This window comes from Anopheles ziemanni, chromosome X (genome assembly GCF_943734765.1).
Source record: "Anopheles ziemanni chromosome X, idAnoZiCoDA_A2_x.2, whole genome shotgun sequence".
NCBI classification, from domain to species: Eukaryota; Metazoa; Arthropoda; class Insecta; order Diptera; family Culicidae; genus Anopheles; species Anopheles ziemanni.
Window position 1 is genome coordinate 16,746,923 of NC_080707.1, and position 15,800 is coordinate 16,762,722.

The window sequence follows — 15,800 nt, forward strand, 5'->3', positions numbered from 1 at the left end:
AACTTATAATCAAATATTTTCTCACTCACACACCCACACACACACGTAATAGAACAATCTTCCCTCTTGAAGGAAAACATCCGGCAAATATTTCCTACCGTTCGTACTCTTTCTCCTTCCATTCCTCCTTTTCTACTATCGCTCTTCCCGGGAGGGGGGTTCCTCCCGCAATCTTGATTTGGTTTCTCGCATTCCGAGCATCCCTGTTCCGGTTTGTTCGTTCTTCTACTCAAAGCTATTACCTAGGGGGGCATCCACAGCAACTATGACTAGCCAACTAAATAAACAAAAGCAAACAAAAAAAACTATAAACTACTCCACCACAACCAGTTGATTGTTAATCTGTACTTGTACATAAACGAATAAAAAAAAAGACGAATGTACATTACATTTCACTAGTTTTGCGGTCTACCATTACATTGCTTTTAACAACCGAACCTAGAATGTAGTTTACTTAGTTTTTAGTTTTTACAATCAGTTCTATGTGTTGTTTTTGCCTTATTTCTTTTCCTCTCGATTAGCGTAAGTATTTGATTCATTGGGGGAGATTAACAAAACAGTTTATAGAGGATTCTACTTATATTATTTCATATTAGCAAATAACTCCGTCGAACTGTTCAACATTCTTTCGACGTATCGAACATGTGTGAAAATATAACTCTCTCGAGTAAGATTTCAAATACATGCAAAAACATTATGTTGGGAACGAAAAACAAATCCAGAAAGCATAACCTGAGGGTGGAAAATTTGCTCTCCGTAAATCAACTGAAAAGAAGCATATATTAACAGCAAACAAAACCGAATACAAATGTTCGAATTATTCGTGTCCTGCCAGAAGTGTAATATTCCAAGCACAAGACTGTGTTGAAAAACTTGTTTAATCCAAATTGATAAGTTTCATGTGAAAACCGATATCCGGTTTAAAATGAGTACTTTCTGCAGAATTGAACGAGTGAAGTGCAATTCAATAATTTAGCTCCTCCTTTGGTTGAACAAGGGCTGTGGTAAAAACGGTATAACAGTATAAAAAGTGGTAAATAACATTGGAATTGTTGAAAACGTACATAGAAAGTTGAAAATTTAACTTTGTTTACGGTATTAAACAAGGAACACCGGTTATTTTCAGTTTGGTCTGCAAAATTATTCGTTGTTCCGCAAAGATACTTACCATATGCGATGACTTAAAACCTGGAATAGGCAATCACACTTGATCGGCTAAGGAAAACATCGACCCGGCGTTGCTTTTGGTTGGTTATGTCGTCGCATCGTTTATTTCTTCGCTCTCAAAATTACCGATTGACTTGTTTTTATCCTCCTCCCTCACACCTATTTGGTAGTCCCCCGTTCCTTTAACGTACCTCGCGCGCATCCCCTCACCCCCCTCCCACCGGCCCCCTTAGCAGGTATATGGTTGTGACACGGTGGGTGGTTGTGACGTGCCGAATGGGTGTCGTTGTGGTTTGTATAGTGAGGGACCTCGCTTCACTCCTTCCTATCGCTTCCGCTTTGTTCTATGTACGTCATTTTACCTATATGTATATAATTATAGTAAAGGATGAAGATGCTAATTTAGTTCTACTCGCTTGTTTTTGGATGCATGCGTGGGATGTCCTTTTTCCGGCCATCCTTGGCAACGAATCGAAACAGTTACAGTTTTCGAAACGGCGTAGGATGATTAAGGACCTCCGCCTCCTCTTTTCTATCGCGTTAGAATCAATCAGCGGCTTCCGGTCCGGCCTTGCTTGGTGCACGGTTCTCTCACACTTACGAGAAGCATCTGTTAGCGCGACGGAGATGAATATCTTTGTCTCGTGTTTCGTAAACATCTCACTTTCCTTGATCGTAAACAAACACCGAGCAAAATTTGGAGCTACCTCCTCCTTCCAATCTTTCTGTCTTATGTCCGGAAATACACCTCGACTTGCTCCTCCCATGTTCGCTAGTGTGTGCTAGTGTTTTTCTTTTCCTCCTCAAAGTTGCGAGACTTAAACGATAAGATAGACTTTAGTTGCACGAAAATGAGTTCGATGGCTAGTGGTTATTGTTTTGCGTCCGTAGTATTCTCTGCCGTTTACCTGTGCGTTAGTACTAGTTGTTCATGTTTTGTTTGTTTGTTTTTTTTTTAAATGTTTGCATGTTGTTTGTTTTTGGCGTCACTCTCCTCCTCCTCCCCTCGAGCGTGTGTGGTCGATGTTGAGCAATTAAAGTTAGCATACGTTTCGAGTATCAGCCTTGTTTGGTACTGTGTGTGTGTTAGGTTTTGTTTTCCCCGTTTGTTAAAAAGTAGGTAGTCTGTGCGCTGTATACACCTCCCCCCCGCTCACTCTCCACGCCTTAGAGAGGACTCAGGTGCAGCGAAGAGTCGCCACCACCGACCCCCGAGGAAGAATCAATATCGATCGATCGAACTCCCGACGTTCGCCGTGCGGGCAGTAAAATAAAATTCCAAAAGTTTACACCACTCCCGACTGTACCGGCGTCTGCGAAGAAGCCTCGGCCGAGAGTCCGAGGTAACCGTTTACCTGATTAGTGATAGTCCTGCCATCCTACGTGTCAACAAACAAAAAGGAACCTAAATCGAACTGGAACTCGCTTCTGGTGGATCACGAACCTCCTCAGGTTCTTTGACTACAGCCGGAAGATGCAATCCCCTGACATTGCTGCACTACAGGCGACTCGATAAAGGGAGTTATAGTAGCATCATAGGTTAGTGTAAAATACTGCAATAGAGTAGCCCTAGTGTTGAACACACCTCACGCCTCAAATTTCGCTCTCGATAGCCATCGCACGAATGTGTCCGGATCTGTCCTCTTCCCGGACGAATTCATTACCGTCTCTAACACTCTGTCTCCCTCTCGCTTTCGGTAACTACACTCTTTCACTCTATACATTGCGTCGCGCAAAACCAGACCAAACCCGAACGAAAAAGAACAACATTAAACACAATAGTAGATCACAAGTTACTACGGTTGAATTGTATGGCAGCAGCACCAAAAAAACAAAAGCCACTACCTTACCTCCACTTCTGCTCCCGTTTTTTTTAATATTTATATTATATATGTATAAATCTATAAAATCATCCCGCGCTCGTCCGTCCATTCCTTTGTTTGCGCGCCTCCACCGTTTAGCTCAATTCGTAGTAATTTTTCCGCTACTTTCGTATCGTCGTTAGTTTTACTGCAAGATCAGATCATCCCCTTGTCTGCTCCACCCGGTCGTGGAGTGCTGGCATCCCCCATTTTCTTTTAACAATTCCATCCAATTCCTTGTTGTTTACATTTTATCCTTTTCCACATCCATTAGCATATTTGGTTTTTCTTAATACATTCCATACTGATGTTTTGGTTTCTGTAAATCTTGTTCCACTTTGCTTCTTCTTTTGCTTCTTCTCTGCTGTCAAGTGGACATCAACTACAGTTCAGTTTAGTATTGTGTATGTTTAATTTTTTTCTTGTTTGTTTCAATTACAGCTGGTACCGCGTATTTTCTTAATTATTGTTGGCTTTGCACACGCTCTTCTCTATTCGGTGAACAAAACCGAAAACGTAATACGAGGTCGATAGGTTTTGGGTGAAGCGATAAGAAAAACATGAAAAAAGGTAGCTTTATAAAAATAATAATAACACACTAAACATACACTTGCGGTGAAGTACTTCGGGCAATCTTTGGCGAGGGTGAGGAGTATTGAAACTCAAGTATATCGTTACAATCGCAATCTTTGGTGTATAGAGCAGGATACAATTAAATTCTACTTTGGCAAAAGCACCTGTCAAGAGGCGAAACTAACGTAAAGCTGTACCAATTCGTACTGAATCCATAAACTAAAGGGTAAGGGAAACTGCTGCAACACATCGTTTCTTGTTTTGGTTTTGCCATTGCGGTAACTCAATTCTTTTTTCACAACTCGGCAGCATTCTTCAGCCCGTCAGCTGGGAATGCTTCCGCTAGGATACCATCTGGTTTTACATACACATCACATTGAACCGTCATCGCCTTCGTGTCTGTGGGATGCCTGTGTTTCGCTACATTCAAAAACGTCAATACGGTAATAAGTTGTGTTTGCGGGATTGTTGTCCGAGCCAGCCGTGACGAATGCTTGATTGGTAAGCTTTAGTCGGCGTTGGATAGTTTTGGCGGAGCAAAGTGTGTATTCCGAATCCCTGCGTGCTTCTTCTTCTCCGCGTAGCGATCCTTCCGTTTTTACTAGTAAACTGCTAGCAAACTGTTACAAGAACTTTCTCTCTTTCTTTCTTAGTGGCTTATCTTAACTTTCCATTTCTATAATAATAATTTCTTATCAATTAGTATGTTTGCGAGCGTCGCAGCTAATGGTGGCATATGTGACGTTGGTCATCCGACCAAGCCACTATCCGGACGCAACAACCGCCTGTAACAATGTTGTGCGCGTGTATTGTGTTGTCCATGCACCACTCGTCAGAACCCTCGTACAGGGCCTTTTGCGAGATTCCATCCATTTCTCGGTTTATCTGTTTGTTTGTTTGTTGGTTTGTGTGTGTTTGGAAGTTCCTCTTAGAGCTCTGTCACCGCGTAGAAACTGTTGTCGTCGTTGTTGCCCACTGCTACGCCCTTGCCACCGTCCGTCGGTAGTCCGGGATCGCCATTCTGGACCACCACACCACCACCACCACCACCACTTCCGTTGAGCTGGGTGGGGCCATTGTCCATGGCGGAACTGCGCAGTTCCTCGTTGGTCGGTGGCGGAGGCAACCGGAGCGCTTGGTCCTGGTGGTCCTGGTGGTGGTGATGGTTGTTGTTGGCGGGCTGCTCCTGTAGCAGCTCCAGCGGGGGCGGAGGCAGCGGGAGCGACTGAATTTGGGACGTGGTGAGACCGACCGTGCCGTAGCCGGAGGAGGAACCACCGGACGAGCCGGAAGAGCTGGTGGTCGTCGCCGGCAGGGGCGGTGGTGGCGGCGGTGGCAGCTGAGCATCGGCCGGTGTTGGGAGGGGACCGTTGGGCAGCGCCTGCTTGCCACCGTTCTGCAGCGCCCCCGGGTCAATCTTCGGCACCGGGATCGGCTTCAGCGTGGCGAACTTGCTGCCGTTCGGATGGTCCGAGAGCAGCTTGCGCTTGACGTAGATGTCGTCCTTGGGAGCGCTCTTCGGTATGTCCGGCAGGGGGCAGTTGATGATCGACGGCAGCGGTTTGCTGTTGGAAGCCGGCGTCGCGCTGAAGGTGGTCGTGTTCGGGTTCGGCTTGATGCTGCCACCTGTCACGATAGGCTGCTTCTCCTGTCCATCGCCATACTTGCCCGGCGCCTGATGAGGCTGCTGTTGCGACGCCAGCTGCTGCTGTTGCTGCTGCTGCTGCTGTTGCTGGTGTTGGTGCTGCGGCCCATGACCCTTGCCGTTCGGGTCGTACTTACCGTACTTGGCGGTCGAGTAGATGTAGATCTGCTTGTCGGTACCGGCTGCGGCCGTCTCAGCGCTCGCCTCCGTCGACGTTGGCGGCGGCAGGGCTTTCTGCGGGTTGCGCAGGGGAGGCAGCGGTGGCGGATTGTCATCTCCGTAGACGGGCGGCAGAGGGAGTGGCCCGGTCACACCACCGGCGGCGGCGCCGTGCAGCTTACGGTTGATGGTCATCGTCTGCCCGGGATGGACGTGAGCACCCGGGACCTGCGGACCTGTACCCTGCTGCTGCTGCTGCTGCTGCTGCTGTTGTTGATGATGCAGATGAAGATGGTGACCGGCGGCGGCGGGGTCTAGCAGTGCGCGCTGCTGCTGCAGATGCTGCATCTGGAGCTGCTGCTGCTGCTGATGGCTGAGCGTGTGGTAGTGCTGCTGTTGCTGATGTATGGCGGGTGGATGGAACTTTCTATCGTTACAGGCGGCGTAGCTTCAGTAGAAGTCGTTCGCGTCGAGCGTCTTGCAGTGCTTACTGAGGGTGGCGTACTTGCCGTTGTTGGGGCCGTGCAGGTGCGTCGGGCTGCTGTGCGACGGCAGGCGGCCGAGAGTGTGCGTACCGCCGGCCCGCATCATCGCCTGATGGTGATGCATCATGTGTGCCTGCGCCTGTGCCTGAGCCTGCTGGGCCTGGGCATGGGCCTGCTGGTGGTGCAGCTGCTGCTGGGCTTGCTGTGCCTGCGTAAGCTCGTGCTTCGCATTACGTCCCGGATGTGCAATCGTATGCGAGCCACTTATTACCGGAGGACTAGAAACAAAGAAAGAGAGAGAGAGACTCTTACGTTATACTCTAGATCTACTCTCAACAACTTAAAAGTAATATGTGCCTACCCTTTCGGATGATGCGGTAGTGTGCGGGTGTTCATGTTCTGGTGACTCTGCGGATGTAGCTGATGCGACACGTACGATTGCTCTTCCACTTGTGCGTAGTCATTCCTAACACCGAGAACGAGAAGAACCACAAAGGACATTAGACTTAGACAGCGTCCGGCACGAGAACCAGACCTTCCACACCCTACCTCTTGCGAATGTATATCCATGTGTGCGAGTCGACCCAGACCATGATGGTGAGCAGTATGGCCGCCATGAAGCTGGCGATCAGCATGAGCACCAGCCCGAGCAGGCCACATTCGCACAGGCCTCGCGTTGCCACCAGATAGCTGGAGTGTACCGCCCGGCAGTCGACCAGCGCCGTCAGACCGGTAAGCAGCCGCTCGCAGAGTTTGATATCCGCATTGACCGAGCCCAACTTCGGGGCGAGGCCGGCGTTCTTGAACAGCACCGGAGAGATCCTGTCACCGGAGGAAGAGGAAGTCTGTTAGTACCTAGGAGTGGAACTCTGGAACTTCGGCCAGGGACTACTCACTTAGAGACAATGCTCATCGCGTTCCGGGCGTTGTTGATCGCGTTCTGAGACTCCCGCAGTCGCTGGGTGAATGGGTTCGAGCGCGAGATGTCGCACTGGGTGTAGTAGAGCAGGATGTCGGCCGGCAGCTCGTGCGGCGACTGGTGCACCAGGAAGTCGGCCGGATCGTTGCACAGGTCGCCGACGGCGACCGACGTCGAGAGGTACAGGCCGGACATGAGCCACGACCCGGTCACGGCCAGCAGACCGCACACACTGAACAGGATGAGGGCGCAGCGCGAGTGGCGAGCGACGCCCACCAGCAGCACCGCGCACAGCACTAGCAGCAGCGCCAGTATGGCGACCGTTCCCGGCCAGCGGATCAACTCCCATTGGTCTCCCTTCTGCGAAGTGGATAAGAGTCAAGTCTCAGGTCTCAAGTATCAAGTGTCAAAGCCATTTTGAAAGAGCTACTCCTACGTTACTGGCGATGGAAGCTTACCGAAAGGAAGTCTGTTATTGTGAGGCCGACCAGCGGCCGGCGGATATCGTTGGCCGCGTTCTTGGCGATCGTGATGTTGCCCTTCGCCGTCAGCAGCGCCTGCTGCAGCTGATTCAGCGCGGTCTGGTTGTTCGTCTTCTGGTCGAAGATGTCCTCCAGCTCGGTCAGCTGCTGCTGGATCTTCATCGTCAGCGTGTTCTCGAGGATGAACGTCTGGTTGCGCACGGAGGAGACGACCCCGTCCACCTTCCGCCCGGCCTGCAGCACATCGAGCAGCCCGTTGTGCAGATCATCGTTGCCGTAGAGACCGAGCCCGATCGCCGCACAGCACAGGACGGTCACGATCGACAGCGTTACCTTGAGGCTGGTGATGGAATGGGCCGGCCGCGGCTTACGGTCGCAGCAGCGTGTCAGCAAGTACAGCAGCAGGCCGAACAGCGACACAATCAGCAGCGCCGCCGGTATCGACCCGAGGATGCCGAGACTCTGCAAACGGAAGATAAGTTGCAATGGTGTTTGCCTTCGACGCTCGACGCGTTCTATCCCCGGGTTCTGTTTGCCTAGCGATATAGCTGACGAATGTCTTGACTCAGCATATCTTAAGTCATCTTCAAAAGCTCCAGCTATGTGCATTATGTGCCATCTAAACAGCTTTATCTACTCCCCAAATAGGCAATTGATTAGTGCCTAATCGCCTTCAAACAAATGGCGACAACCTACCAAGTAAACAAAATTCAATATGGCGCCGCACTTAATGAGATCCGATAATGTCGAACGTCGGATAATCGTCTTTAAAGTTAAAGTATCATCTGGAAAACCCCCTTCTCGGCGTGAAGAAAAGCAATATCCCCACCACTCGGAAGGCTTCAATCACACCGGGACGAGCACTGCTTGGCATGTCGATGACTTCAGTGGCATCGAGGCAGCGCCTAAATGAGCGAGAAGTACACTCTTGAGAGGGCCCTGATATTACCGAGACACTGGCAAGTGCAGTTTTAGGCATGGTGCGGATATTGGGAACGAGAGATAGGAGAGTGTGTTGAGGAGTTGCACACGGGGGAAAAAAGTGGTACAAGGAACAATGATGGGGGATGGCACTCTTTGGAGACTTTCGTCAGATTTTCGCAAACAGAACCCCCTCTTTGTGTTCCCGTTTGGATTTTTTTTTTGTTTTTTTTTTTTTGGTTGAAATAAGGATGCAAGTGATTCACCTCCAGATAGACATCGTTTGATGGGCGAAATGTGTTGTTGATGCGGTGGAAGGTGATGTTGTAGTGGGGCAGGGCGTGCAGCAGCTTCGCTATCAGCGGCACCCGGTATTGATCGTCGTCCCCGGTCGTCCCCACGTAGCCCATGGTTGCTGCCGCCGACGCTGTACACGATAAGGATGCGATAAGGATACGTCGAACGTCGTGTTTGACGGCGGGCGGCGGGCGGCGGCGCAAAGGTGGAACGCTGTGCTGCGCGCGGTAGTACGAGCCCGAATAATGGCCGCCGTGTCGGTCGCGAATCGCTTCTGTTGTTGAGTGTTGGCAGCCGATGACGGCGATATATAGCGACGATAAAAGGGTGGCTTTCGACTCCTGATCCCGCTCTCGTTCTCCCGGTCGCTATCGATCACTCTCTCTCTCTCTCTCTCTCGCACCGTGTCTCTCTCACTAGGGTTGAATGATGCAACTAACTGATGGAAGTGGTGCTCCTGCTTGCAGGACCAAACCCCCGGGCGGCCTGCAACACCACACACAGCTCCTCGTCGCACACAAAGGGACAAAACTGGGTGCGCTGTCCCAAAGCTCACGCAATACACAACACGATACACTGTTTCTGCTCACCGGAATGCGTCCAGTGTTTGTCTAGCTACAGTTCTTGGACCACTCCCGGCATACATCACGCAGATGTCGTACCGCTGGTTTGACACAAACCCACCCGCACCCGTTCAGGACAACCGACCGAACTGCAATGTACGGGATGACCCAGGCAGACGACACTCTTATACCGGCTTGATGGCTACACCACCACCAGATCTAGCAGCAGCACCATCACCACCACCACCACCACCAGCGCTCATGATAGCTTGACAAATCGATGCACAACCTCCCGGAAAGCCTCTTGAGATCCTGTCCCTCAGCTAGGACCCTCTGAGGAGGTGCTGCGTCCCCGGACAGTTCACCTCAATATACCCGCCCTGGCGGCAGCTGAAGGCGAGGGCGTACTAAATCTGGCAGGTGCGCTCATCGGGGTCGGTCCGTCGCTGCTACAGGAGCCTTTGTCCCAGGGACTTACGCGTCGTCGACCGTCGCTGGAAACAAAAGGGAAGGTGCTAATTTCGGTCACGCTGCACCGCTGTCTCCCCGTTTACCGGACCGTTGCGAATGAACAAACGTACCGAAAGTCATTCACACGCGCGCGCACACACACACACACACACGCTCATCGACAGTTTACAGCGTTCAAGAAAGGAGGACACTATACTTTTTTTTCCACACGTGGCACGGACAGATTGTAACCACTGGTGTAGGTCCAGCACACCCTCGCTGATCTCGGTCTTCCAACTCGTTGTCGTTGTCCTGTTGTTTTATCTAGCTTCGTTCACGAATCGCCACAGGAGTGATTATCACCAGGCAGAGTCGTTGTCCCTACTCTGTTACCTCCGATCGCTATCTACTCCACTAGCACTCAGGTTCTCTAGCTGAGGTCCTCAACACTTTTCCCAGTGTAGAACACGGTCCGGGCTAGCTGTTCCGTGCGTTATAAGTTTGCAAAACTCCAACTACCTATTGCGTTGTTTGCTCCCTTCCAGAAGCAACGTTCTAGCCCAGCCCAGCGCTGCTAACGACGGTCCGCAGGATGCTGAATGAAATCAGCTCACCACGAGCGGTTGTACACGCCGGAGACGTGGAAAAACGCAAAAAGGACGAGCGCATTCAAGTGTGTGCGTGCGTGTGTGTGTGTGTGTGTGTGTGTGTGGGGATCTATGGTGAAGCGTGCCGTCCCTTTCCGACCACCGGTTGGCGAGAGTGAGAATGCAAATTACTTGCAGGAATAGGAGCCTCCGCTGGAACACCGCTGTTGGACGTGATTCACCTTCCTGAATGCTCCTGCGTGGGGATATAAACGTTGGGTTACGAGGCAAAAAGGTGCAGGATTGGGGGGGGAGATTGAAGGGTGCTTGAGGCCCCTTGATTACTACAAGAAGACACGATTCGATCTGATCTAATTCTTGAACCTGAACTCGTCCAACCCAACCTTAAAGGAAGCGAGAACGTCTTCCAGCCTATCGTAAGCCTGGTTCTCGGCCACAAACTGACTCCGGTTTCGGCAAGCTCGGTTCTTCCGCAGGTTCTGCTCTCTCCTCTCCCCTACCGTGACCGGAGCACCGCCGTCGAAGAACGCCCGCTGTTTGATTGCTTTCTGGTTGATGATCCGCACTTCGACGGTCACTTTTGGGACGACTTTCTTTCACGCTCGTCACAATAATTCGGTCACGGCACCAACCTCACTCCAGCACCTTTGCTTGCACCACGCACTCGTCCTGTCCTGTAGGAACACGGAATAAGGAACGCTGGACAACCACCACCGTTCTGCAGGAGGTTTTGCCCGTTTTGCGTTTGGGAAAAACCTTTCGACTCACTATCGCAGCTAGGCTTTCTTTCTCGGGTCACACCCTTGTTTTCCTTTTTTTTCTCATCGTATGCGTGTGCACATCGATGTGAGCGTGTATGTGGCGATGGAAACAGAGAGCGAGAGAGAGAGCGTGAAGGAGTGGTAAATCCTCTGACAACGAACGCTCGAGTTGCGTGTCCTGCCAAACCCACTGTGGGCTATGTTTTGTGGCCGGAAGAAAATGAGAGCGATGAAATTGGTCCCCTTTTTTTTGGTTGGGAGCGAGAGTGAGAAAAAACGAGTGAGAGGGAAAACCCCGACACCGAACCGCACGAACGAACGGGACGAAAGGAGAGTCCTTCGGCGAGCATCCTTCCTTTGCTGCGGAGAGGGAAACACTTTAGGGAAAAGCAAACAGTAAATGGAACGACATGAAAATTGAGCAAGAGAAAAGGGAGTGCGTAGAAGAAGAAAAAAGGAAAGCGTGCGTGGAAATGCAATCGCACTGAAAGTGTTGAATGAACGCAAAACAATAGGGAAAAAACCAAAGCCCGCCCGGAGAACGTGGACAAGGGCCGGGAATAGCCTGGCTACCTTGCCGCTCTTGCTCTTCTGCTCCGCACGCACAGTTAACATCGTATCGGGAAAATTCATACCGTGCCGATGGTGACAGTTCGGATTTCACCAACTCTCCCGGATTTTCCCGGTAGGAGCTTGCTCCCGCTAGTGTTTTCGCGGGTCCGGGACTTACTTCCATGAAGGAGCTTATGACATTATTGTACTTTGCGACAACTACAGACTTCAAACAAACTGAATTCATCCAATCAGTTTGTTCTTTGTAAACTACTTTTCCTGCGTAGTATATTTTATTCTCAATTTATGTCATTTAGTATTTGCTGTAAACTAATTTGATTTAATTGGTTCTTACCATTTATACAAATTTGAGCCTATTATATCGTTCCTATTCAATATTTCTCCCTGTTTATGTGATTTTATTTATATCGCTACGTCGAAATTTTATGTGTTTGTATAATATTTTTTAGACTTTCTTCCATTTGGCATACGTTCTTTTTATGAGTTTATTCTTTCCTAGACTTTTATAAAAGATTTCAAAATTTAACTTCTCGTATCGTAAATGTCAATAATTATTCTCGATGAATTAAGTACTTTTTCAACATAATGTTTCTTCATTGTACTTTAAAAAAAAATAATTTATTATATTTCAAATTGATCATTTACTTAAATTATGTTACCGTATCAATGTTTCTCATTCTTGAAGCAAGACAGGATAATATAAGAACTATTAGTAGTAAATTGCGGTCAAACAATCTTATAAAAGTATTCGGGTTATTAGCCTGGTATTGAACATCGCGTTTAGCAGTTTCAACAGACATTTTTATTAAGAAATAAGCGTGATATCGTGAACAAAGTCGAGCAGAATTCAGATAGTTTTTGTTTGTTTGATGGTTTGAAATTAAATCTCTCGGCGAAATTCATGCAAATGAATCTTTCAGAACCTTAATGAGTTAGCATGAAGCTTTCATTATTCTGTTACAAATCTTTATAATTCTGTCATTGGCGTGGATTAAGCGACCAAAAACAGAAAAGGGTGTCATTTTTCATTTTTTGTTCTTTGGGATTCATTAATCTCTCATTGAAAGGTTCACGAATCTCCAAAATAAAGCAAAGAGTCATTCAGAGAATCCTAATCGAAATCACACAACTCTGTAAACAACGTATTATTCCTCGCATCAAGCCGTCAAAATTGTTCAGTTTATGCGTTTTAAACCTTAGTTTATTCCTATCTAGTTTTTAGCAACTGGACCATCGAATGCTTGGACTATCAACGTTTTGTCAACAACATTTTTGGCAAGTTATGACGAACTACATATAACCAAAACATAGATAACAGGGAGCTTATTTATCAATACACAATATACGAAGCAATGGAGTGTCAAGCCATCGGATAATAATTCAGTAGTTTGAAGGACCTACTCTGGATCGATTTCGGAAACGGTTGCCCACGAATAGGCGGAGGCAGTGGCAGAGGATATCAGAAATAAACACGTCAACAGGCAGCGGGTGTTCTTTCAACAGTAAAAGCATTTCCGGACGCTGCTAAGCACGTTGGTTGCAGCGCCCGTTTGTTTTTTTGCACTGGTTTATTCCGGTTGTGGGACTCCGCTATAGAAGCACTCAGCTACGGCAACGTCGGCTTGGGGTCAGATCGAGCACTGGCAGGCGGCCGCAATGGTGACCGTCTTGAAGCGCCAGTACTCACGCAGCGGCTCCGGCAGCAGCGTCGAGTGGTGGTCCTGGTCGCTCGACTCGTTCGCCGAGCGGCGGGTGAGGACGCGCACCTTGTACGGGATCTCCTTGCAGCTCGAGCCGCGCCAGCACTTCCGGCTGTTGACGCTGCGGTTCTGGCAGATGGCGTTCACGATGTAGCGCGGGAAGTGCGTGTACCCAAGATCGAGCAGCTCGTACTGGCGTGGGGTGGGGAGAGAGGTGAAGAGAAGACTGAAACGGGTATGGTACTCCATGCTGGAGGAGCGGGTGGTCGCAAAGTCCGTGTCCCTACCTTGGTCTGGCAGGCGCAGGAAGTTGGATACTGTGCGTACAGGTCGGCGGAGAGCTCCCGATTGTAGTCGGACCGCTTCACCGCCGCACTCCGGACGCTCGTTTCTCCGTCGTCGTTGCTTTGGTCGGGGTCGCGGCCCGAGGACCTGTCCGCCGGAGGACGCAGTTGGTACGAGTCAGCCCAGTCGTACTTGTGAAACAGATCCACGGGTGGGAAACAGCTGACGGATAGGTCCTCGTTCGACTCGCCCGACCCATCAACTTCGTCCCGATCTGCATCCTGCTCCCGTCTGTCACCATCCGGTTGCAGCCTCGCACTCGAATCCGACGACACCGGGTCGGAGTCCTCCTGAAGTCCCAATCGCTTGGCGGAGTTCACCGATCTCAGCAGCAAGCTCTCCGGTCTTTTACCGTTCCGGGGCTTCGTGTACTTCAACTTGCAGTCGGTCGGTGCCAGGATCAGCACCAACAGAACGCCACACACTATCAGCTGCAAGAGAACGGTGAGAACATGTTGGGGAGTTCCACAGTCGGGGGATCCTTACCGCAAGCCGCATATTGTTAGCCAATCGAATGAAGTCCAGCCTCTAGTTCTCCGCTCAGGTCTCAACAGATGCTGCCAAACCTGCACAAACACCCTCCGGTCCCAGGGCGGGACATCGGGTGTCAACACCTGCCGTTCGCCTTCCTGCTGCAGCTTTCGACTGGCAGCTGCCTGCTTACCGGAACGCTCTTCCGGCAACTGTTTCCGTTGTTTTTCACCGACGAGACTCTGCGTCTGCCTTGCGGATAAATGCACTGGTCAAGGATAGGAAGCAAAATGATGGGCGGCGCCTGGCACGGTGCTTCTTTTTATAATCGTAGATACTCCGGGTTCGTTTAAGTCTCACTTTCGTTCCGTGAGCGATGAAGTTTATCCCTCCCTCCCCGCTTTTCGACAATAGACAGGTGACGCCGTTCGCCGTTGCCATCAGCTACTAATGGAGTAAAGACGTTTCTCTGCCATCGCGAACTACAGCGTACTGATAACACTACCTTTGGCATTTTCCATCCATTTTGCGGAACCCTCACTGGACCACATCTTGTAACTCAATGCAGGCGTACAAGGACGTGCCTCAAGGGTGTATGCTGAGCGCCTTAGGCATATACCAGTATTCTTCAGCCCATTGTTGGAACTTTCCTCAACATGACCTTTTAACCATTCTCCTTAGCAAGAGTGTTAGTGTGAAGCTTTTATTATCGCATCAGCGGAACTCGGTTTGTGCTTTTGCCAAAAAACCAAAAGTCCCTCGTTGTTGCTCAATGCACAAACATCGGTGTCGAGATGGTCAAGCTTCCTGTCAATCAACGGGGTTTTTGCCCGTCCGACATTGACGACCAGGTGCTTTCGGGCAGATGCGCCCCGCACGTCGGTATCTATTTCTTGAAGTCACAGGAACTAACTCATCCTCACACACACACGTACACACACACACACACACATCGTGCACGCGAAATCGCGTCTGAAAAGAACGGAAAACATTACACCGGAATGAAGAAGCCCAGAAACACAAAGTCGCAGAACCCGACCGGCGGGGGGAGGGGGAGGATTTGGAGAAATGCGACTCCGGAAGGTGGATACGGGACGGTACGGGCGGTGCGTAAGGTAAGCTGGGGCCAAAATGTACACCCTAGAAGACCCCCCACACAACACGAAGTCGTATTAAGTTGAATAAATTGAATCTCATATTAGTATATTTCGAATCGGAATCGCATTATGCATAGACAATGTACGAGCAATGTATGTTCTTTGTTGCATATGATGCCGATTAAGAATGTAATACGATTTACTTTATGCATACGTATAGATATACGAGCAATGTATGGCTGATATATATCGTAAGTCGTATATGATGCCGACTTAGAAAATATACGACTAAACATATACATTTTGAACAATGTACGGTTAGCGCCTCCACTTTTGTCCGTATAGGCATTATTTTAGCATCATTTACGATTCAATCATATTGCATAGAAGTACGATTATTTCAAGTTGATATTCAATTTTTATGCATATGTGTTGTGTGGGCCTCTTCCAACATCAAATAAGCATTTGTTTTTGTTGGAATGCACTTTTTCTTATACGACTTTGCATACGGTTTTATATGGTATAGATGCGGAATATGTGCAACCTTGAGTTGGTTTTGTTGGGACTGTAGCAAATTCAATATGTTTGGAATGCTTCAGTGTTTTGCCTAAAACATCGACACTGGCAGAATGCCTCTAATAAGTCGGAGTAAATGATCTGCGTAAAAGGATACTTTAGTGCACTTCTCCACCAACAAAATATTAAGATTATGAATCAATTTC

The 15,800-nt window shown here is 49.2% G+C and overlaps 3 protein-coding genes across 3 annotated transcripts; all 3 read right to left on the reverse strand.

Annotated features, from left to right (window-relative positions):
- Nucleotides 1-4,530: 4,530 nt before the first annotated feature.
- On the reverse strand, nucleotides 4,531-5,754 carry LOC131291195 (protein tweety-like). Its single transcript, XM_058320387.1, has 2 exons — nucleotides 5,385-5,754; nucleotides 4,531-5,228 (listed from the first exon to the last, which is right to left on the reverse strand). Exons 1-2 carry the CDS (start codon nucleotides 5,752-5,754, stop codon nucleotides 4,531-4,533), a joined length of 1,068 nt encoding a protein of 355 aa, XP_058176370.1.
- A 102-nt stretch (nucleotides 5,755-5,856) lies between these two features.
- Nucleotides 5,857-8,623, reverse strand: LOC131290785 (protein tweety-like). Its single transcript, XM_058319960.1, has 6 exons — nucleotides 8,480-8,623; nucleotides 7,269-7,754; nucleotides 6,788-7,170; nucleotides 6,441-6,713; nucleotides 6,253-6,357; nucleotides 5,857-6,169 (listed from the first exon to the last, which is right to left on the reverse strand). The coding sequence occupies exons 1-6, from the start codon at nucleotides 8,621-8,623 to the stop codon at nucleotides 5,857-5,859; spliced, it is 1,704 nt and encodes a 567-aa protein (XP_058175943.1).
- A 4,470-nt stretch (nucleotides 8,624-13,093) lies between these two features.
- On the reverse strand, nucleotides 13,094-14,532 carry LOC131291196 (uncharacterized). The gene is made up of 3 exons (XM_058320388.1): nucleotides 14,487-14,532; nucleotides 13,453-13,991; nucleotides 13,094-13,357 (listed from the first exon to the last, which is right to left on the reverse strand). The coding sequence occupies exons 1-3, from the start codon at nucleotides 14,530-14,532 to the stop codon at nucleotides 13,094-13,096; spliced, it is 849 nt and encodes a 282-aa protein (XP_058176371.1).
- Between the last annotated feature and the right edge of the window lie 1,268 nt (nucleotides 14,533-15,800).

Excerpts from the sequence above, each read along its gene's own strand:
- LOC131291195 (XM_058320387.1), bottom strand. The coding sequence starts at position 5,754 with ATGCAGCATCTGCAGCAGCAGCGCGCACTGCTAGACCCCGCCGCCGCC. Across the intron at positions 5,229-5,384 it reads CTACTCGACCGCCAAGTACG|GTGGCAGCATCAAGCCGAAC; the intron begins GTAAGTACGACC and ends CTATCGTGACAG.
- LOC131290785 (XM_058319960.1), bottom strand. The coding sequence starts at position 8,623 with ATGGGCTACGTGGGGACGACCGGGGACGACGATCAATACCGGGTGCCG. Across the intron at positions 6,714-6,787 it reads GCGATGAGCATTGTCTCTAA|GATCTCTCCGGTGCTGTTCA; the intron begins GTGAGTAGTCCC and ends CTCCGGTGACAG. Across the intron at positions 6,170-6,252 it reads CTACCGCATCATCCGAAAGG|TCCTCCGGTAATAAGTGGCT; the intron begins GTAGGCACATAT and ends CTTTGTTTCTAG.
- LOC131291196 (XM_058320388.1), bottom strand. The coding sequence starts at position 14,532 with ATGTGGTCCAGTGAGGGTTCCGCAAAATGGATGGAAAATGCCAAAG. Across the intron at positions 13,992-14,486 it reads ATGGATGGAAAATGCCAAAG|GATCCCCCGACTGTGGAACT; the intron begins GTAGTGTTATCA and ends GCTTGCGGTAAG. Across the intron at positions 13,358-13,452 it reads CCTGCGCCTGCCAGACCAAG|TACGAGCTGCTCGATCTTGG; the intron begins GTAGGGACACGG and ends ACCCCACGCCAG.